We start from the raw sequence: 22,839 nt of genomic DNA, 5'->3' as shown, positions 1-22,839 counted from the left end.
TCCTTTAAGGGGAGCTGGTTTGTAGGCTCCTTCCTCTAGGCACAGCGCCCTCCTGGTGTTCTTTCAAAGAGAGAAAGCTGGTATTTTCCAGACTGGGTAGATCCCACACGAAGCACTACAGTGGCAGCACCTTCGGCCAGGGAGGGTTCGAAGTTGGTGTTAGCTTTGCAGACGGGTTTTCCGTTATCCCACCTGAGCGTTCCACAGTCCAGGAGACAGAGAAGGGCTGCAGGCACAGTGGGAACACCAATCCCTCCATCCCACCCAGCTTTAAATATACAAGGCAAGATAGCCATCTGCCTTCCTGCCTCTTTCTCTCTTTCTCCCGCCCTTCCTTCCTTCCTTTCTCTTTCTCTCTCTCTTCCTCTTTCTTTTCTTTCTTTTCCAGAGAGACACAAGGTTTCTCCATGTTGTCCAGGCTGGTCTGGAACTCCGGGTCTCAAGTGACCCTCCACCTTGACCTCCAGAAGTGCTGGGATTCCGGGCATGAGGCACCACGCCCAGCCAGTAAGTCTTTTATAACCTCTCACAATGTCCCCCCATTGTCTTTCTTTCCACGACTTTCTACACCCATTCGCTTTTATGTGTCATTCTTTTTTATCCCTTCAACTTAATCTTTAAACACCTCTAGACGAATTTATTCTTCCTGTAACGAAAATCACATTCTCATGCCTTCTTTATCATCTTTGCCAAAAACATAACCTATTTTTTCTTACATGCTCTGTATTCAGAATTGTTTCTTTCATATCTAGTAGCTGTTTTTGCTTGTTTTTCCTCAGTATAAGACTTATGTTTGTTTCTTTGTTTTGAGATGGAGTCTCGCACTGTAGCCTTGCCTGGACTGCAGTGGCACCATCTCAGCTCACTGCAACCTCCACTTCCCAGGTTCAAGCGATTCTCCTGCCTCAGCCTCCCAAGTAGCTGGGATTACAGGTGCCCGCCACCACGCCTCACTAATATTTTGTATTTTCAGTAGAGACGGGGTTTCACCGTGCCGGCCAGGTTGGTCTCCAACTCCTGACTTTGTGATCCACCCGTCTCGGCCTCCCAAAGTGCTGGGGTTACAGGCATGAGCCACAGCACAGGCCTTTCTAGTTGTTTTAATTGCATATATTAACTACAATTTTTTTTGAGACAGGGTCTCTTGTTGCTCCGGCTGGAGTGCAATGATGTGATCTTGACTGACTACAGCCTCCGCCTCCCAAGCTCAAGCAATCCTCCTGTCTCAGCCCCCCAGATAGATGGGACTACAGGCATGCATCACCATGCCTGGCTAATTTTTGTATTTTGTATAGAGACAGGTTTTTGTTATGTTGCCCAAGCTGGTCTCAAACTCCTCGATTCAAGTGATCTGCCTACCTCAGCCTCCCAGAATGCATTAACTACAAATTTAAGTCAGCAGCCTCCGTTTTCATGAAAAACCTAGGAAGTAATTTGAATTCATATCTATCTATCTATATATATATATAGATATATGTATTTTTTTTTCCATTTTTTTTAGATGGAGTCTCGCTCTGTAGCCCAGGCTGGAGTGCAGCTCTCACCCTCCTGGGCTGCACAAGCCAGTGTGGGGTGGGGGACTGACGGGAAAGAAACAGACAAACACCCCAGGACCCCTTAGGAACAAACGCTTCCAAGAAAAGGCATGGCTGGTGCAGCGAGTGGCAGGCGCTGGGGACCCCGCTACAGGCCCTGTCTGGGCTCTGTGGGCCAGGGCACCCGTGCTGTGGGCCCCGCTACTCAGGAGGCCGTGGGGAGGATTGCTTGAGCCCGTGGGGTTGAGGCTGCAGGAAGCTGTGATTGGGCCACTGCATTCCAGCCTGGGCGACAGAGCAAGACCCTCTCTCAAAAATGAATTAATTAATGAAGGAGGGACACAGGGCTGCAGAGTGAGTCTGGTCCGCGCGAGGGATGTGTCGGTGCTGAGGGCGCATCAGAGGCCACGCGGTGGAAGGGGACGTGCAGACGGACAGCGGCAGCAGCTGCCTTCTAGACAGGTGGGTGCGGTGCCCACATGCTTTTCCACACGGCAGCAGGGAGAAGAGGGCAGGGGATCTAGGGAAAGGTGCCTCCAGGCCGGAGTGCAGGTGGGCAGCTTGGATGCCCAGCTGGCTAGGAGGAGGGCAGGGCCTGGCAGCGAACACAGGGAGAGGCCCTGGTCTGAGGGGACGCCCTGACGCTGGAGAGGGTACAGATATAAGGGTGGAATGTGGGAAGACCAGGCAAACATCAGGTCCAGGAAAAGAAAAGGTGTCCCAGAAAGAGACTGCAGTGCCAGGTCACTGCTCGGCCCCACCAGGGTTGACTCATCCCTGCGTTGCTGAGCCCCTGGCCGGAAAGCTGCACTGTGGCCCCAGGCCTGAGTGTGAATAGCACTGGTCCTGCCCACGCCTAGGGCCAAGCTCCCTCCGCTCTGCCCCTCTCAGGCCTTCCCCGCCCCTCATGGACCCTGTGGTCCTCTTGGGCCTTGCTGGGCCTCAGGGACATGCGACACGCCTGTGGCTGCCCGGACACAGCTCAGTTATCTTCCTGCCTCACAGCTGCTCATTGCTGCCTCAGGGCCCTCTTCTCTCCTCTGTCCCCTAACAGGCCACGGGGGTCCCAGCCTTCCCTCTCCAGCTCCTTTTCCAGGCATACCTGCCCAGTGGCCTCCCGGACCCCACTGACCACTCCCGCCCCCCACTGACCACTCCCGCCCCCCACCCAAATCCCACAGGCTCTACTTGCAGACACACCTGAAATCCAGTGGCCTCCCGGACCCCGCTGGCCACTCCCGCCCCCCACCCAAGTCCCACAGGCTCTACTTGCAGACACACCTGAAATCCAGTGGCCTCCCGGACCCCGCTGGCCACTCCCGCCCCCCACCCAAATCCCACAGGCTCTACTTGCAGACACACCTGAAATCCAGTGGCCTCTGCTGCCGTGGAGCCACTGTCCTCAATCTGGCGACTGCCATCGCTTCCTCATAAGCCTCGCGAGTCCCTTCCAAACCCGCAGCCAGAGGCTCCTGTCTCCAAACCTTGTCCTTACCCCAGCCCCACTAGGGGGAGGCCTCTTCACCCAGCACCCTGCGACCGAGCCTGGCTCATGCCCCCACGGCATCCCAGAGGGTACCTCCCCAGGGCTCCTTGACAAGTGTGCTCTGGAACCCGTCTTTTCTAGTGGTGGAGACCTCACCTTGTGCCAGGGCTCACAGCTGCCCAAAACATAGGACACAGTTATATTTGAATTTTGGATAAATAATATATAGTGTGAGGAATCCCTAACACTGCAGGGACAGACAAGAATCTGGGTATTCCTGGACTTGACTTGCTAAATCTGGCAATCTAACCCTAGAAATAAGGCTACGTTCCTGGCCTCCCTTGCAGCTAGAAAGACCACATGAGAAAGACTGACCGATGGGATGTGAGCACCGCCCAGGTCACACCCCTAAAGAGAAGGCTTAGTCTCCCCACCTCTGAGCAGGTGCTGGTTCCTGCCCTACACCCCACCCTGCCTGGGGCCTGCAGTGACCTCAGACCCCTGCTCTCCCTGGCCTGCATTAGAGGGGAGAGACATCCTCCTAGCTGGACACCTGACTCAGTCGCTCCACATGTGCGAGCTCCAAGGGAGGACTCTGTTCACTGCAGATACCAGGTACATCCAGCTCCACCAGTGCCAGGCAGAGGCGCCAGGGCCAGGGCACCAAAGCCCCAGCGACCGAGTCTTGAGGGTGTGTGGCAGTCACCTCCAGCCTGCTGGTGCCATGATTTTGTTTCTAACCATGTGCCTGCATGACTTCAATAAAAGGCTCTACTGTTACTGAAAAAGCATTTACAGAATGAATGGGAAGGGGGAGGTGTCCGCTTCACCTGAGGCCACTTGGGCGCTGTGTGCACAGGTGTGTGGACGGGAGTGTGGCCACATCAAGTTCCCATCCAGGGCTCCCCGGTGACCAGAAGCCAGGCTCAGGGCTGCAGGTGGGAGCTGGCAGGGGAGCTGAGGCTGGGGGCGGGGGTGGCCCTGTCCTCTCTCCTCAGGAGCCTCAGGCAGCCTGGTCCACCGGCTCAGCGGTACAGGACCCTGAAGGGGCTCAGTCCTGGGGCAGCTAGCTGCTCTGGGGCCTCAGGGGGCTCAGGCTGATTTCCACACTTCTCCAGCCTCAAAACAAGGGCAGGCAGGCAGGGAAGCAGGTCTGAGGAAGTACAGGGCGCTGTGGACGGACGTGTGTCCACCTCTCCACATGGGCGCTGGTGTGGGACAACGGAGAGGGCTTGCCCAGGTGGAACAGCTGGGGAAACCCGAGCCCAGAGAAGGGCCCCACCCAGGACTGCTGGGGGCGACGACGCAGGGACTATGGTGGCCAGAGCAGGGAGACAGGACACACAAATGCCGCTGGGCATTTATTGACAGGGAGCAGCATGGTCCTCAGCGCCCGGCCGGCCAGCAGGCACACAGAGCGCGGCGCTCCGCTTGCAGCAGGAGGGTCTCCGTCTGCAAAGCAACAAGAGGTATGAGGGGGCAGCCCAGGCCCACGGGCATTCCCGGGGCCCTGCCCACCCAAGGCAGCCCGACCTCCACCTGCTCCTGAGACAGACAAGGTGAGGTCCTGGCTCTAACCCCCACACCCAGAGCCTCCCAGCCTTCCCTCTGCGCTGGCTCCCACTGGCCGGGCCTGCCTGGGGTCTGCGGGTGCCCACACCACACCTGAGTGCCCACCTGCCTTCCTCCAGCTCCTACAGCACTCGCAGGGGTCCGCTGTCTCCCACTCCCTCCCACCCTCATGCTCCCAAAAGCCCAGCTCCAGGCTCCATGAGGGGGAGAGGGCTCCAGGTCTCAGTCCAGACCCTTTGGAGTGCTCCCCAGGAGGACGCTAGGGCTGGCAGGGGTGGGACCAGGCAGAGTCTTCCCTGCTTTCTCCCTCCGGGAACTCTCCCTTTCCCCAGCACAAACAAGAACTCTTTAGCAGCACCCATGGCCTGAGGGTCCCCTGTTCATCCAGGCTTGGAGGGGGGCCTTAGCCAACCTGTGCATCCACAAAAGATCCAGGCCACCCTTCCCAGACTGACCCCCACTTCTGACACTTTGGCCACATCCTCTTTCCTGGCCTCAGTTTCTCCTCTGTCCCAGGGCCTCGCTGCACACCTAGAAGATCCCGGGTTGGGCTGATAGTCCTTCCCCAGGGTCTGTCACAGCCCTCAGGAGTGGCGCTCACAGGACAAAGTGCCCGGTGAGGGCCTTCTGGGGGAGGGGCTAGAAATAGAGCGTGCTGGAGATGGGGGGTCTCATCGGTGAGATGGGTGTCCAGAGTGTCCCCAGGATCACTGGAGCCAGCCAGAGGAGGGGGGCATAGGTGCGGGGTCTTAAATCAGGGGTGAAGGCTGAGGGGCCGCCTCCGCATCCTCCCTGCCCTCCCCAGCCCCGGGAAGTCCGCGAGGACCGCTGTGCCGCGGGCGCTCACCCGGGCGTCCAGGCTGCAGGCTGTCTTCCGCAGGTCCTGCAGGGCGCGCTGCATGAACTCGAAGGCGTGGCAGTCCACGCATGGGCGGCCTGGGGGGGCGCGGGCCAGGGTGGAGTGGGTGCAGAGGGGGTCACCCGCAAGGCCCCCTCGCACCCTAGGCCGGTCCACCCGGAGCCACAGAGCGCACGTTCCCACCATCTCCCGAGAAGGGGAGGACCCGCCCCCGGGAACAAAGGCGAGGCGCGGTCCTCCCCGCTGGGCCCCGGCCCCGCACGGCCCTGGCACCGGCCCCGCCCCGCTCCCCGGACCCCGGGACCCCGCACCTACTCTGCGCGGGGACGGCGCTCCCGGCGGGTTCGGCGCCGACCCGGGCGCCCAGCAGCGCCAGACTCAGCAGCAGCAGCAGCAACGGCGGCGGCGACATCGGGGACCGGCACGCGGGCGGGGGGGCCATGGCCGGCGGAGGGAACGGGGCCGCCCTGAAGCCAGCCGGGGGTCAGCGGCGCCCGCCCCAGGCCGCTGAGCCCCGTCCCCCCCGCGGGCCCCGCTACCCGCGTCCACGCCCCAGGCCCGGAGCCCTGGACCCACCCACCCCGAGCCCCAGAGCCCCCGCCCCACCCCCGGCTCCCCGACCCCAGGACGCTTGTCCCCGGGTCCAGCGAGCCTCCAGCCCGCGCCCCGGATCTCGAAACCCCCGATCCGGACTCCCGCACCCCCGCCCTCACCGCGGTACAGCGACCCCGGGACCAGCAGCGCGGGCGACTCGGGGAGACGTTCCGCGTCCCGCGCGCACCGCGCATGCGCTCCGACCCAACCCCGCCCCGGTTCCCCCCCGTCGTCGTCGTCATGGAAACCCGAGACTGCGCGAGCGGCCGCTTTATAAAGGCCCCCGGGACGCTCCGGGAACCGGGTGCGTCCAGCCCTGGCCCGGGGCTGCATCCGGGAGCAGCGTCCAGGCCCACGGCCAATGCAGTCTGGAGGGCTGCCTGGAGGAGGCGGCGCCGGCGCGAGACCGGCGGGAAGAAAGCTGAGGAAGTGGGAAATCTGCGGCTGGAGCTCGGCGGGTGGCGGACGATCCGAGGGAGCCGCTGGGTGCTCGCGAGGGGCGGCAGCGGTGCATGCAAGCGCGTGGCCTCCGACCGCCGGCCGGTGGGGTCGCAGCGCCGGGAGGAGGAAGCTGGCCCGGGGAATCCGCTCGGGGGATCGACTCCCTCCCGGCCGGCCTTTCCCCGTCCCAGCCTCGCCGCGATCCTCGGGCGTCAGGGGGCCACCAGCCTGCTCCTTCCCTCCCCTCCGCCTCCCGGTGTCCTCCGAGCCCGGAGAACCGCCCGCCGGGAGCCCCGAGCACAGGTCCGCGGCCCCTCTGTGCCCGTTTCGGCCCCGTGGACTCAGGGCTGTTGGCCTCAGAGCCGCCAGGGTCCCCGGGGGCGCCCGCAAGTGCTTGTCTGCGCTCCGGGCCCCCCGGAGGGACGGTCCCAGCCCCACGCCGCCGAGCCCGTGGCCTCCGCAGAAGGCGCCCCCCGCCCGCGCTGTGGCCGCGAGCTCCGGGACGAGCTGCGCCCCTACCAGGCCCCCTTCTTGGTGGGCGGAGCCGCACCCCTCCCGGGAGGCCGCCCCGCTCGCCGCGCAGCGCCCCCAGCCTCGGGCGCCCCGTCCCGCGCGAGCCGCCCTCTGTCCTGAAGCCCCGGGCGTCTTCCCCGCGCAGCTGGGGCCGCGGACGCTCCCGCTTCTCGCGCGGTCAGAGCCGCCCCTGCACCGGCCGGACGCAGCGTCCTGACCCCGAGCGGGGGTGGGACGGCGGGGTGAGGTGGGGGGACGTGCCCGTGACCGCCGCTCCCTCCTCCGTGTGGGGCTGACGCCGGGCTTCGGGACCTGGTGGAGCCTCAGGGGTACGTTCCGTCCCCAGCGCGCAGAAACGCAGGCGGGGCCGAGGGGCGGGCGGGGGCTGCGGGCGGTGTCCAGACGCAGCGGAGGCGGCGGCCGTCCCGAGTGTTGGGCAAGTGCGCACCTCCGCGCCCTCCTTCATCCCGAGCCCCGAGCCGGGAGCCGGCGGTCGGGGTCCCCTGGTGGGGCGGGGGCCGGGCCGGCCGCGGAGCCTTGGGTGGCACGTGCGCTCCGAGGACGCGCCGGGCGGCAGGTGCCCTTCTCCCCATCCGTCCCATGCCGCGCCCGCCGGCGGCCTGCTCCCGCCACCCCTGCCCCCGCCGCCCACGGACGGCCGCGTCCACGCGGGGAAGGGAAACGCCTCCCCAGAAGCGGGGCGGGCTGGGCCTCGAGCGGCGGTGTTGCTGACAGCGGTGCCGTAGGGTCGCCAGGAGTCTCGGGTTCGCTGCTGCCCCAGGGTCTGGGTGGCACCGGGCTGCCTTCGGCCTCACTGCCCCGCCCCGAACATGCCTCGCGCGCCTTCTCCCCGTCCCCGGCACCCGGGGACTGCAGACCTATTGCGTCCCACGATCCAGTCTGGCCACCGCCGGCCGCGCTCTCCGCCTCCCCTCCTTTCCTGGGCAGCTCGCTGCACCCTCGGGCCGCACGCGCACCTTTGCTCCCGCCCAGCCGCCTCCTCCCGGGACACAGTCGCTACCCCAGGGTTCTCTCCAGCAAACAGGCTGAGATTCCCCCGCACCGGAGCAAAACACACCTGGCGCCCCTCGGCGGCCCGCACCTCTCCAGCCGTTCAGCGCCCGCCCGTTTCCGTGTCCAGCCCGCTCCTGTCGGGTCAGGGTCTTCTCCCTCGCATTTGTCCCTGCTCCTGCCGCATGTTGCTGGGCGATACCTGTCCCCCACCTTTCCGGGTCCCCTTCCCTGAGTCCGCAGCCACCCTTCCAGAAACCCTGTTAGCGCCAACCCCAGAGCCACGGGAGTCCTCTCCACCCCGCGCCTCTCTGGCCCTGGTCCCAGCCCCTTACCTGGGCTTGCAGAGTCGCCGCCTCGCTGTCTCGCTGCCTCCAGCCCCTGCGGTCCAGTGTCCACAAGGCACTCAGCAGACCTTTGTTTTAAAGTGTTGGTAAAGTGTGCATAAAACTTCCCGTGTTAACCCGTTTCGAGCGCGCTGCTCAGCAGCGTTGAGCACGTTCACATGGCTGTGCGGCCAAGCCAGGACTCTCCCATCTTTCCCAAACCAAACCTTTGCCCTCATTTAACCTGTAACTCCCCGGGGTCCCTCCTCTTCCCCCGCCTCTGCTTGCTCTCTCTGGAATGCGGCAACTCTGGGGCCCTCACTTAAGCGGAACGCTCAGTGTCTGTCCTTCTGCGGCTTGACTGGCCTCTTTCACTTAGTGCAGTGTCCTCTCCTTGACTTTTTTTTTTTTTTTTTGAAAAGACAGGGTGCCTTGTGCCACCACACCTGGCTAATTCTTAGATTTTTTTAAGAGACGGAGTCTCTATGTTGCCCAGGCTGAGCTCAAGCCATCCTCCCACCTCTGCGGGCAGCACACGTGCCACTGGGCTGTGGATGGGTGCCCTGGCTGCCGTGAGTGCAGTGCTGCCCCCGTGCACGAGGCTCCACAGCTGCCATCTCACCGCCAATGGAAATGTCAGCCCTGACACGGTGAGGGCCCTCAGGGTCCCCTGTCCTCTCCCAAACTGCCCCACCCGTTCCCATGCGCAGTTCCTGGGCCTCCTGCTGGGCCTGGGCTGCAAGCCTCCCTCAGCTGAGACCCGCCGGGTCCTGCAGATGGCCAGGGCTTCTCCCACCTCCCGGCTCGCTGGCGTCTTCCCCCGACCCTGAGTCCCCAGCCGCCACGCCAGCCCACCTGTCTGAGTCCGTATGAGTGGCCATCACAAGACACCCCGCAGACCTGGGGGCTGAGACAACAGAAATTTACTTTCTCAGTTCCCGAGGCCAGAAGTCCAAGACCAAGGGGCCAGCCCCTTCCGCTTGGGGTGAGAACCTTGTTCTGGGCCTGCGGAGGCCACCATGTTACTCTTCCTAAGTGCATGTGCTCAGAGAGGGCCCGAGTTCCTTCACTCTTGGGAGGACACTTATCCCACTGGATAAGGGCCCCACCTCTGTGACTCATTTAACCTGAGTTACTTCCTTAGAGGTCTCGTCTTCAAACACAGCATGCTCCAGGCCAGGCCTTCGACATGGGAGTTTTGGGGGACACAGGCATTCAGCCATAGCAGCACCCCACCCTATCTTCATTTTTCTCACCTTCTCACTATGCACTTTCTTGAAGTTGTGGCTTGTTTATTGTGTCCAGTAGTGTTCAAGGGCAGTGCAGGGCGGGGGGGAGGCAGTTTTGCCCTCGCAGAGACTGGGCAGTATCTGGAGACATTCTGGGTTGTCCCGGCTGTTGGGGACACGCTCTAGTGGGTAGAGGCCGGGATGCTGCTAAAACTCCTGCCGTATGCAGGACAAGCCGGCGGGGAAGCATCTGACCAGGCAGTCGTCCACGGGCTGTGGGTGAGAGCCTCTGAAGCGCGAGGCCCTGGGGACAGGAGTCTGTGTCTCTCTTGCTCCCCCTGCCAAATCTTCAGCATCTAGGATGGTGCCAGACATCTTGACAGCACACCGAAGTGTGGAAACATGACTGCCAGGGGCCTGGGGCACAGGACGCACAGCGGGGCAGGCAAAGAGAGAGGCCAGTGCAGCTGAAACCACAGCAGGAGGGGAACGCCAGGCGGGAGGGGCAGCCACACAGGGGGGCCGGGGACCAGCTGCTTTCCCCAGGGCTTCGGGCAGCCCAGGCACTGGGTCGAAGGAGCGAAGGGGGCACACTGCGGGAAGGCTTCTGCAGCCGGTCGGCAGCAGGCGGGGTGGTGGCTGTCGGGGGCGGGCTGCATGGAAGGGAGGAACTGAAGAGCGGACGCCGTGGCTTATGCCCGCAATCCCGGCATTCTGGGAGGCCAAGGCGGGCGGATCACAAGGTCAAGAGATTGAGGCTGGGGCAGGAAATCGCTTAAACCTGGGAGGCGGAGGTTGCCTCACAGGAAGCTCAGATCATGCCACTGCACTCCATCGTGGTGACACAGGGAGACTTCCTCTCAAAAAAAAAAAAAGAATTGGACAGGAGGAGCTGGCTGCCCACAGGGGCCACCTTCAGGGGTGAGAAAGTGAGGGGGTACAGGGAGAGTGGCTTGCCAGCTGTGTGTCCCTCTGGGTAGCTGAAGTTTGAGATGTCAGCCCTCCAGTCCTGGGCTCAGAGCTCAGAGCTGAAGTCTGGCCGGGTGTACGGGAGTGGTCAGTGTCAATCTGGTACCAGTAGTGCCAGCAGGAAGCTCCGGAAATGAACCCATCACCCAGCATGCACAACCTGTGCCCCTCCACACTCACTCAGGTTCTGGGCACTGTAGGGCAACGTGTGGGTGGGGGCATCTGGACGCTCCCCTCAGGGATCCCAGAGAGGCCAGATCCATCACCTCATGCCTGCCTTGGGCTCCATCTGTGACAACATCCGAGGGACCTTCTTCCAGAGCAGAAGTACCCACAGACCCTCTACCACTGACTCGTATCAGTCGGGACCCCCACCAGCCCTCATCCTGGATTCACTTCCCCTTCGTGGGGGACTCATCTGGGGAGGTGGAGCACACAGGAGTCGCTGACGGATTTCGGATTTCGTCCAGGATATGAGGTAGGGAGAGGCAGAAAGGGCACTGTCAGCGCTAAGAGCAGTGCATGCGCTCTAAAAGCAAACGGTGTTTATTTGGGAAGAGGGCATCGCAGTGGGAACGCCCCGGCCACGGAAAGCTATGTGCAGGGAGGAAAGCAAAAGCAGGTTTTTAAATAAAAAGTGAGGATCACATAATTGTTTTGAGACAACTAATTATTACTTATTATGTTTGGAAATTTAAAGGCATACTTTTTTTTTTAAAGATGGGGTTTCACCATATTGATGAGGCTGGTCTCGAATTCCTGACCTCAGGTGATCTGCCCACCTCAGCCTCCCAAAGTGTTGGGATTACAGGCGTGAGCCACCGCACCCGGCTAAATGCACAAATTTAGTAACACATAGGTCAAATAAATCACAAGGAAAATTATAAAATATTTAGAATTAGAATAATAACAAAAATAACATCTATAAACCTTGCAATATGAGGGTAAAATAGCATATATGTAGTAAAATTTGTAGTGTAATATAAATGTAAAAATGCTGAAAACTTATGTATCGAAATAATGCATAACGTAATTTTTATGTGTATTAATAGACCTAAATATATGTAGTCTTGTGAAATTTAGGAATCTAAGAACAAACTTATACTTATGTTCATCATTCATTTTTTTATCTTATTTGGAAATGACAGACATTTATGAGTATCTATCATTTAATTTATAATAACATAACTTTAAGACTTCAAATTACATGAAAAAATAATTTTAAAGTGTTTATCCTATTTACATTTACCTAATTTATTTTTAACACTTTACCTATATGATTTATGAAAACTGAGATATTAGAAGTCATCGAGTTGTTTCCGATTAATCGTTTTTATTTTTTTCACATCAAACTTCTAGAAGATACCTTTCTTAGATTCTTTTTTTTTGAGACGGAGTTTCGCTCTTGTTACCCAGGCTGGAGTGCAATGGCGCGATCTCGGCTCACCGCAACCTCCGCCTCCTGGGTTCAGGCGATGCTCCTGCCTCAGCCTCCCGAGTAGCTGGGATTACAGGCACGCGCCACCATGCCCGGCTAATTTTTTGTATTTTTAGTAGAGACGGGGTTTCACCATGTTGACCAGGATGGTCTCGATCTCTCGACCTCGTGATCCACCCGCCTCAGCCTCCCAAAGTGCTGGGATTACAGGCATGAGCCACTGCACCCGGTCACCTTTCTTATATTCTAATATAAGCATTTAATGTTTTCAGTGCATCACACAAATATTGCTAAGAGTTGTCATCTTTAGTTCAAAATGCTTTCTAATTTTATTGTGATTCTTCCTTTATTGAAAAGTTATCAGGAGGCTGATAACTTTTTCTTTGGCAATGCATTGGCAAAAGATTTAAAGGAACTACAGTTAACTAATGGGTTCTTTTTGCAATACGTGATGACTTATTAATTTACAGCCCTTCTAGGGAAGTCCTTGATGGAACACAATCCAGCCCCTTAATCTTCTGGAAAAACAAGGGCATCAGGTGTCCCCCACAAGGCCCAGATCTCTGTGCAGAAGACCAAGTATTCAGGGTATGTGCTCACTCCTGGGACATGGAATTTGACTCAGGAGTGAAAAGAGACCATCCTGGCACTCCAGCCTCCTCAGACTAAGAAATGGGCCTTTTGGGGAATGGCCCGGTTCTGCAGGGTTTGGGCTCGTAGCAAAATTACTTTATGAAACTCTGAAAGGGAGTGATTGTGAGCCTTTAAATTGGGATGGCACCTGCCAACAGGTATTCCTAATTTTAGAAGAAAACCTGGGAACAGCCTCTACTTTGGGACTCCCAGACACAGAACTTTTAGATGTGGTCCAGCTCCACCCTTTCACCTTGGCTGAAGGACAAAGGGGAGCTTTGGGCAGCCTAAAGCAAAGTCTCAGGAAGGACCCTATGCCAGTGGCTTATCTTCCCAAACAACTAGACCAGCTGGTGGCTACGTGGCCAGGGTACTTGCAAGTGTAGCCACCACCACTCGACAGATAGAAGCCAGTACGTTTACCCCAGGACAACAATTAGATGTCATGATCCCCCCCACCAAGTATGGGGGTCCTAGAGGCAAACCGACACCAATGGCTAACAGGGGTCTGGTTACTTAAATATCAGGCCCTTCTGTTTGATGTTCCCCTTAAAGTATGTTGGGCTTTAAACGCTGCTCCCTTGCTGCTGGACTTCATGCCCCAGGAAACAGATCCCCACTCATTCCCTCCTGCGTGGAAGCCCTAGAACAGACCTACTCTAGCAGGCCTGACCCCGAAGGTGAGCCCCTGCGTAGCTGCGAAGTTGAGCAGCTTAGAGATGGAAGTAGTTTTATTCATGAGGAGTAAGAAAGATGGGTTATGCAGTAGTTAACCAGCAAGAAGTCATGGAGGCCAAAGCTTGACCTCCCTGGGCATCTGCTCAAAAAGTAGAATTAATCGGTCTCATCAGGACCCTCCAACTGGGAAAAGACTGAAGAGTCGGCGTATTTACCGATTCCAAATACGGGTGCCTGGTGCTCCAGGCTCAGGACGCCATATGGAAAGAAGAGGGACTGCTGACGGCTAAGGAATCCCCATGCAACATTGCTCTGAGACCTTGGAATTCTAGACGCTGTCCAGCTCCCAAAGGAGGTGGCAGTTACTCACTGAGGGAACACCAAAAGGGAGCCACCTCTATCGCAAAGGAAATGTCCTAGCAGCCGCAGGAAAGGAACAGCCGTATTCCAGACCACGGTCTAATGCCGGGGACTGCACCTGCACCAGGAGCACCCCTGTGGACTCGAGGAAAATAGATGGGCTGAGCAGGAAGGCTTACAAGGCCGGGCGCAGTGGGTCATGCTTGTAATCCCAGCACTTTGGGAGGCTGAGGCAGGCAGATCACCTGAGGTCAGGAGTTCGAGACCAGCCTAGCTAACAGTAAAATCCCATCTCTACTAAAACCAAAAAAAAGAACATTAGCCAGGCATGGCAGTACACACCTGAAATCCCAGCTACTTGAGAGGCTGAGGCAAAAGACTTGTTTGAACCTGGGAGGCGGAGGTTGCAGTGAGCTGAGATTGCACCACTGCACTCCAGCCTGGGTGACAGAGCAAGACTCCGTCTCAAAAAGAAAGAAAGAAAGAAAAAAAGGGGAGGGAGGGAGGGAGGGAGGAAGGGAAGGCAGGCTTGCAAAGGCTTCCTCAGGATGGTTGCTAGAAAACAACAAACTCTCTCTGAGTCTGAGCAGTAGAAAATAATTAAGCATTTCCACAACTCACACTGGGGACAGGACTCCCTATTCAAATTGGTTTCTCCAGTCTTTTTGGGAAAGAAGCTATTCCAGACTGTAAAAACAGTCACGAGGGCCTGTGAACTTCGTGCCTGCCCCAACCCAGGAAGCCACCCCATACCCCCACCCCTACTCTAACCTGAACATCAGGGAACATACCCAAGGGAAGACTGGCAAGTAGATTTCACCCAGATGTCACCTTATGGGGGACTAAAATATTTACTGGTATTCATAGACTCTTTCACTGAGTGGATAGAGGCTTTCCCCGCAAGGACAGAAAAAGCATTAGAAGTTTCCAAATTCTTATTTAAAGGGATCATCCCAAAGTTTCGATTACGAAAAAGTCTGCAGAGTGATAATGGACTGTCCTTTACAGCTAAGGGGGCCCAGCAGGTTCCTTAGCATTAGGCAGTACCTCGCACATTCACTCCTCCTGGAAGCCTCAGTCCTCAGGTGAGGTAGAAAAAGCCAATCATGGTTTTCAAAGGACATTAGCAAAACTCCATCAGGAGACCTCAGAGGCCAGTGTTTCTCTCCGACCCATACCTCTTTTAACAGGAGGATGGTCCTAAAGGGGAATCCTAACACCTAGCCCAACTGAAAGTCTGCAGACTTTACCTTCAGACCTCCTATTTGGTGAAGAGATGCATGAATGCTCCTCCACTGGTATGGTTTGGTTCTGTGTCCCCACCCAAAGCTCATGTTGAGCTGTGGTCTCCAGTGTTGGAGGAGGGGCCTGGTGGGAAGTGATTGAATCGCGGGGCAGACTTTCCCCTTCCCATTCTCGTCATAGAGTTCTCGCAAGATCCGGCTGTTTGAAGAAGTGTGTAGCACTTCCCGCTTCACTCTCTCTCTCCTGCCGGCCATGTGAAGCTTTGCCTGCTTCCCCTTCCCCTTCTACCATGATTGTGAGTTTCCTGAGGCCTCCCCAGAAACAGAAGCCTGAGCCAATTAAGAACCATAGCCAATTAAGCCTCTTTTCTTTATGAATTACCAGTCTCAGGTAATTCTTCGCAGCAGTGTGAGAATGCTGGTGGGGCATTGCTATGAAGATCCCTGAAAATGTGGAAGCGACTTTGGAACAGGGTAACAGGCAGAGGCTGGAACAGCTTGGGGGGTTCAGAAGACAGGAAGATGTGGGAAAGTTTGGAACTTCACAGAGACTTGTTAAAATGTTGCAACCAAAATGCTGATAGTGATACAACAATGAAGTCCAGAATAAGGAGGTCCAGATGGAGATGAAGAACTTACTGGGAACTAATCTTTAGCAAAGAAACTGGTGGCATTCTGCCCCTGCTCTAGGAATCTGTGAAACTTTGAACTTGAGAGAGATGATTGTATCTGGCGGAAGAAATTTCTAAGCAGCAAAGCTTTCAAGACGTAGCTTGGCTGCTTCTAACAGTGTATGCTCATATGCATGAACAAAGGAATTATCTGAAAGTGGAACTTATATTTAAAAGGGAAGCAGAGCAGAGCGGGGGCCAAGATGGCCGAGTAGAAACAGCTCCACAAGGACAAACGTGAATTCTGCATTTCCGGCTGAGGTACCCAGATTCTCTCATTGAAACTGACTAGGCGGTTGCTGTGACCCACAGAAAGCAAGAAAAAGCAGGGTGAGGTGACCATTCACCCAGGAGCTGCATAGGGCAAAGGGTCTCCCTCCCCCAACCAAGGGAGGCAGTGAGAGATCACGCTGCTGCCCGGAGAAACTCACTTTCCCCAGGGATGTTTGTAATCAGCATAGCAGGAGATCCCCTCGTGTTCCCACACCAGCAGGGCCTTGGGTACAAACCACAAAGCTGTGCAGGCCCGTGGTAGCTGTAAGGGTCAGGGCCGCTCAAGCAGGCACCAAGGTGCAGGAGTTTCTGCCTATTTCAGCAGCTCTTGGAACTCCAGTGAGGCCAGAGACCCATCCACTCCCATGGGAAGGGGGCCGAGGCCAGGGAGCCAAGCAGCCTCACTCAGCAGGTCCCACTCCCATGGAACCCTGCAAGCTAAGACCCATTGGCTTGGACTCCCTGCTGGCCAGGACAGCAGCCTGGAGTCTGCCTAAGACGACCGAGTTTTGGGTGGGAGGTGGAGGGTCCACCGTCATTACTGCGGCTCTAGTGGGCGGTTTTCCCCAGCCAGTGCTGGGGAGATTGTGAGGTTTGCACTGGGCAGAACTCCCCACAGTGTAGCACAGCAGCTGTGGCAGATCATGGCCAGACTTGAGGTGGGAACCAGACCCATCCCTTCTCCCGGGCGGTGCCCCTCCATGCAGGAATTCCAGCAACTCCAGCCAGGGGTTTACAGACAGGACTTTCATCTCCCTGGGTCAGAGCACCTGGGGGGGCGGGGGTGGCCGCAGTCTCAGATTTCACAGACTTAATCTTTCCTGCCTGCTGGCTCTGAAGAGTCCCAGTGATCTGGATGAGGGGGGTCCCCCCCCCCGCACTGCTAAGGGGCAGCCGGATGCTTCTTTAAGCAGGTCCCTGATCCCCTGCCTCCTGACTGGGTGAGACCTCCCAACAGGGGTCACCAGACACCTCATACAGGAGAGTTCTGGCTGGCATCAGGCGGGTGTCCCTCTGAGACAAAGCTGCCAGAGGAAGGAGCAGGCAGCAATCTCTGCTGTTCCGCAGCCTCCACTGGTGATACCCAGGCGAACAGGGTCTGGAGAGGGCCCCCGGCAAATTGCAGCACACCTGCAGAAGAGGGGCCTGACTGTTAAAAGAAAAACATCTAGGCACAGTGGCTCACCCCTGTAATCCCAGCACTTCGGAGGCTGAGGATCACAAGGTCAGGAGTTCAAGACCAGCCTGGCCAACATGGTGAAACCCCAGGCCAACATGGTGAAACCCCATCTCTATTAAAAATACAAAAATTAGCCGGGCGCGGTGGCTCAAGCCTGTAATCCCAGCACTTTGGGAGGCCGAGGCGGGTGGATCACGAGGTCAAGAGATCGAGACCATCCTGGTCAACATGGTGAAACCCCGTCTCTACTAAAAATACAAAACATTAGCTGGGCATGGTGGTGCGTGCCTGTAGTCCCAGCTACTCAGGAGGCTGAGGCAGGAGAATTGCCTGAACCCAGGAGGCGGAGGTTGCGGTGAGCCAAGATCGCGCCATTGCACTCCAGCCTGGGTAACAAGAGCGAAACTCCGTCTCAAAAAAAAAAAAAAAAGAAAGAAAGAAAGAAAAGAAAGAGGGGTGGGGCAGCGGAGGCACTTCTAGGAATAGTAAACTGAAGGTCCTTCAGCTCACGCTGCAGTTTGAGGGATCTGAGAGAGTTTCATGTTTTCCCATTTTCATTTGCTTTGATCCAGGAATCCTTTAGAAATTAACGTTTCAATCTTTCTTTTGGAAGCTCCCTCCTACCAATGACAAAACGCAGATCACTCGGTGTGTGGAATTTCCCTCTTTTTCACTCTGAGCCCTTGTCAAATCAACAATTTGAGAATGATGTACAAAAGTTCTTCACAGGCCAGGCGCGGTGGCTCACGCCTGTAATCCCAGCACTTTGGGAACTGAGGCGGTGGATCACGAGGTCAGGAGTTCAAGACCAGACTGGCTGACATGGTGAAACCCCGTCTCTAAAAAAAAAAAAAAAAGTTCTTCACAGTGGCCACTGCAACCCAAAGTGCTCTTTGAGGAAGGGCACCATTGGGGAAGGGGAGCACTGGAGCTCAGATCATAGCTGGAGCACGCCCTCCTGGGAGCAGAAACTCTTCCTGAGGGCAGGACCTCAGCCGCCACAACCCCGGGGAGAGCTCCTGCACCTCGGGCCACCAGCCCTCCATTGAAGGCAGTGCTGACCTGAGGGTCTCCCCAGAGGACAGGCTTGAGCAGAGAATCTTTCTCAAAACAAGGCAAAACTGAAGGCGGATTCACAAGACCTGAACTCACTGGCCCTTGGTGCCCCTAGAGAGAGAGACGTTCCGAGCTGTGTTCCTTCATCCTCTTCCCAAGGAGCTCCTCACAACAGACGGTGACAAGGACAGGCGGACAAACAGAATGGTTGTTAGGAGCAAAGTCGTTTCCACAGGATCAAAGCCTTCATCTCATCAGATCATCAAAGCACACACAGGAAGGCTTTCTCAATCCTAGAACCCGGGAGCTTTCACAAACGGAAGCCACAGAGTCACGGGGAGAGTGCTGGCTCGGCCGCAGGTCTCGGGCCGTCCTGGGGAGGCCGTCTTAGCGGAATCCCGTGGGAACATTTAGAACCATTCACTGCCAACAACTCAACAGAGACTCCCAGAAAACTTGTTTATTTTTAGAGACGTGGTCTTGCTCTGTTGCCCAAGCTAGATTGCAGTCACAGCTCACTGCAGCCTCCACCTCCTGGGCTCAAGCAATCCTCCCCTATCAGCCTCCCAAGTAGCTGAGACTACAGGTGTGCTCCACCACAGCTGGCTAACTTCTTCGTGTTTTACAGAGATGGAGTCTTGCTATGTTGCCCAGGCTGGTCTCGAACTCCTGGGCTTAAGCAATCCTCCCACCTCAGCCTCCCAAAGTGCGCCTGGCCTCATAGGATTTTAGAATCTGGGCTCAGATGGTTGATGGTCTGTCTTTTGATGCGAGGACTCACTGGGATAGGACAAAGCTCATGGCCCAACAGTACAGGACAGAGAAACACAGCGAGACAAAGGTTCTGATGAGTGAGCTGATTCCCGGACTGGTAAACTATTTGTCAGAATACATGTTCTGCATGATTTTCCTGAAGCAAACAGAGATTGGCTGATTTAGTCTTACCTTCCTGGGAAGAATTTTCTAGGAATAATCATTAAATCAGGTTGACACAGGTGATCTCGGCTCTTGATCCCAAGAGTTGAGTTAAGCAGACACAGGTGGTCTCAATCCTTATCCCGTCCTCAATAGTCTCTGAAGGCCCGCTGTCTTTTCCACCTCATTTCCGTTTTTTCTTTTTGAGACCGAGTCTTGCTCTGTCACCAGGCGCCAGGCTGGAGTGCAGTGGCACGAGCTTGGCTCACTGCAACTTCCGCCTCCCAGGTTCAAGCAATGCTCCTGCCTCAGCCTCCCAAGTAGCTGGGACTACAGGTGCACGTCACCACGCCCGGCTATTTTTTGTATTTTTTTTTTTTTTTTTTTGAGACGGAGTTTCGCTCTTGTTACCCAGGCTAGAGTGCAATGGTGTGATCTCAGCTCACCGCAACCTCCACCTCCTGGGTTCAGGCAATTCTCCTGACTCAGTCTCCTGAGTAGCTGGGATTACAGGCACGCGCCACCATGCCCAGCTAGTTTTTTTTTGTATTTTTAGTAGAGACGGGGTTTCACCATGTTGACCAGGATGGTCTCGATCTCTCGACCTCGGGATCCACCCGCCTCGGCCTCCCAAAGTGCTGGGATTACAGGCTTGAGCCACTGCGCCCGGCCCTATTTTTTGTATTTTTTAGTAGAGACGGGGTTTCACCGTGTTGGCCAGGATGGTCTTGATCTCTTGACCTCGTGATCCACCCGCCTCAGCCTCCCAAAGTGCTGGGATTACAGGCCTGAGCCACCATGGCCGGCCGCCACCTCATGTTCTATGTCATCATTTTTTCCCCAGCTTCAAGGAGCCGTCCTGGCAGCCAGTTAGGACGGGCTGCTGGTGTGGTGCTGACCTAAAGGCTTCTCCCGGAGAAGGTGAGAAGAGGGATCCATTCGCTGCATGAGGCTGCATAACCTTAACCCAACACGGTAAAGGCTCTTCTCACTCATGAACAAAGCGGTGAGTAGTCTAGATGAAATACTAACCAGAGAAATCTAGCAACATGGAAAACAGAATTACGTAGGTCCAAGTTGGGCTTATTCCAGAAAAGTAAGGTTTACGTCATTTGAAAGGCAATCAGGAGGCTGACTCAGGAGGCTGAGGCAGGAGAATTGCCTGAACCCAGGAGGCGGAGGTTGCGGTGAGCCGAGATCGCGCCATTGCACTCCAGCCTGGGTAACAAGAGCGAAACTCCGTCTCAAAAAAAAAAAAAAAAAAAGGCAATCAGGCCAGGCGTGGTGACTCATGCCTGTAATTTCAGCACTTTCAGAGGCCGAGGCGGGTGGATCACCTGAAGCTGGGAGTTCGAGACCAGCCCAGACAACATAGTGAAACCCCATCTCTACTAACAATACAAAAAATTAACCTGGTGCGTGGCACGCACATGTAATCCCAGCTACTCAGAGGCTGAGGCTGGAGAATTGCTTGAACCTGGGAGGCAGAGGTTGCAGTGAGCCGAGATCACGCCACTGCACTCCCGCTTGGGCGACAGAGTGAGACTGTCTAAAAAAAAAAAAAACAAGGGCAATCACTATAATTCATCACATAAAGGTGAAAAATTATACAATCATCTCAGTATATGCACAACAAAACATATTTTTTCCTCCCCCCACAACAAAACATTTTTTTTTTTTTTTTTTTTTTTTTTTTGAGACGGAGTTTCGCTCTTGTTACCCAGGCTGGAGTGCAATGGCGCGATCTCGGCTCACCGCAACCTCCGCCTCCTGGGTTCAGGCCATTCTCCTGCCTCAGCCTCCTGAGTAGCTGGGATTACAGGCACGCGCCACCATGCCCAGCTAATTTTTTGTATTTTTAGTAGAGACGGGGTTTCACCATGTTGACCAGGATGGTCTCGATCTCTCGACCTCGTGATCCACCCGCCTCGGCCTCCCAAAGTGCTGGGATTACAGGCTTGAGCCACCGCGCCCGGCAACAAAACATTTTATAAGAACATTTGATAAAATTAAATGTTTGGTCATGATTTTTACAAACCTGTAGCAAATTAGGAAAGGCAGGGAACTTCTCTAATTTGATCCAAGGCACCTTAAAAAAAAATAAGCAAACACTTAATGGACACGTGTCACAGCAAGAAGTATGGGAGAACAGCTAACGGGCCAACGCTCTGGCTCACTGAAGGCTTCGGGGCATGAGTAAAAGCAGGCGGATCTCGGAGTGAAGTAAGAACTTGGAGGAACGGACCCAGCCTGGTGAGTTTCGTTTTGTTTAGTTTGTTCGTTTGCTTGTTTTTGAGACAGTGTCTTGCTCTGTTGCCCAGGCTGGGGTGCAGTGGCACAATCTCAGCAACCTCTGCCTCCTGGGCAAGCAATTCTCCTGCCTCGGGTTCCCAAGTAGCTGGGATTACAGGCGTCCACCACCATGCCCAGCTAATTTTTGTATTTTTAGTAGAAACAGGTTTTCACCATGTTGGCCAGGCTGGTTTCGAACTCCTGACCTCAGATGATCCACCCACCTTGGCCTCCCAAAGTGCTGGGATTATACGCATGAGCCACCAGGCCCAGCCAAGTCTGGTCAGTTTTAAGGTCATTTTTGAGGTTTCGGTCTGAGGACAGCTAGGGAGTCCTGGCATGGTGCGAGCAGATGAAACCCTAACAGAAAACTCACTGTCTTTCTGGACTTAGGAACCAGAGAACAGAGTCTGGACCAACACAACTTCCAGAAAGTAAACAGGGACTCCTAAAAAGGAGAGAGCCAGAGGAAGTCTCTGGCTGACGATGCTGAAGAAGGGGGAGTTCAGCAGCTTGCAGTCCAGGCTGCGCTGAGATTTGAAAGGCCACTAAAGCTTCTCTACAGAAGAGGGAAGCAAGCACAGAGTCAGCAGGGGAGAGGTCACTCCTGCCTTTCCACAGCTGCTGCTGAAAACAGATGAAAAGTCTTACCAACTTATTTAGAAGGCTAGAAAACCCTAACTCCCAGTCTAGATTAACAATAATATATGGCCGGGCGCGGTGGCTCAAGCCTGTAATCCCAGCACTTTGGGAGGCCGAGACGGGTGGATCACGAGGTCGAGAGATCGAGACCATCCTGGTCAACATGCTGAAACCCCGTCTCTACTAAAGATACAAAAAATTAGCTGGGCATGGTGGCGCATGCCTGTAATCCCAGCTACTCGGGAGGCTGAGGCAGGAGAATTGCTTGAACCCAGGAGGCGGAGGTTGCGGTGAGCCGAGATCGCGCCATTGCACTCCAGCCTGGGTAACAAGAGTGAAACTCCGTCTCAAAAAAAAAAAAACAACAACAAACAAACAAACAAACAAACAAAAACAAAACAATAATATATGCAGGCCAGGCACGGTGGCTCACACCTGTAATCCCAGCACTTTGGGAGGCTGAGGCAGGTGGATCACGCGGTCAAGAGATCAAGACCCTCCTAGCCAACATGGTGAAACCCCGTCTCTACTAAAAATACAAAAAAAATTAACCAGACGTGGTGGCACATGCCTGTAATCCCTGCTACTTGGGAGGCTGAGACAGGAGAATTGCTTGAACCCCAGGGGCGGACGTTGCGGTGAGCCAAGAATGCGCCATTGCATTCCAGCCTGGGCAACAAGAGCGAAAGTCCGTCTCAAAAAGAAGAAAAAAATAATATATACAAAGAAAATTATAGGACAATTCACTCATAAAGAGGTGCATATTTTATCTTTTTTTTTTTTTGCACTTTTTAGGTACAAGAGGTGCATATTTTAAAGAAATTCACAGTGAATTGAAAGAAACAGAGCTGTGATTGGGGTGAAGTATGTGAAGCACTTGCTTTGGGCAAAAAAATTCAGGAGATTCCAAAATACTCAGTTA

At 55.6% G+C, this 22,839-nt stretch overlaps 1 protein-coding gene across 1 annotated transcript; it reads right to left on the bottom strand.

The window, feature by feature from the left end:
- Positions 1–4,363: 4,363 nt before the first annotated feature.
- On the bottom strand, positions 4,364–6,240 carry NICOL1 (NELL2 interacting cell ontogeny regulator 1). The gene is given in 5 exon segments (XM_039468251.1): positions 4,364–4,473; positions 5,441–5,529; positions 5,768–5,919; positions 6,166–6,206; positions 6,208–6,240. Coding segments are annotated over 5 exon segments (381 nt in total). The 3' UTR covers positions 4,364–4,407.
- Between the last annotated feature and the right edge of the window lie 16,599 nt (positions 6,241–22,839).

This window comes from Saimiri boliviensis, chromosome 3, assembly GCF_048565385.1.
Source record: "Saimiri boliviensis isolate mSaiBol1 chromosome 3, mSaiBol1.pri, whole genome shotgun sequence".
Lineage (NCBI taxonomy): Eukaryota > Metazoa > Chordata > Mammalia > Primates > Cebidae > Saimiri > Saimiri boliviensis.
The sequence above is the reverse complement of the archived record's forward strand: the minus strand, read 5'-3'. Positions and strand labels throughout refer to the sequence as shown.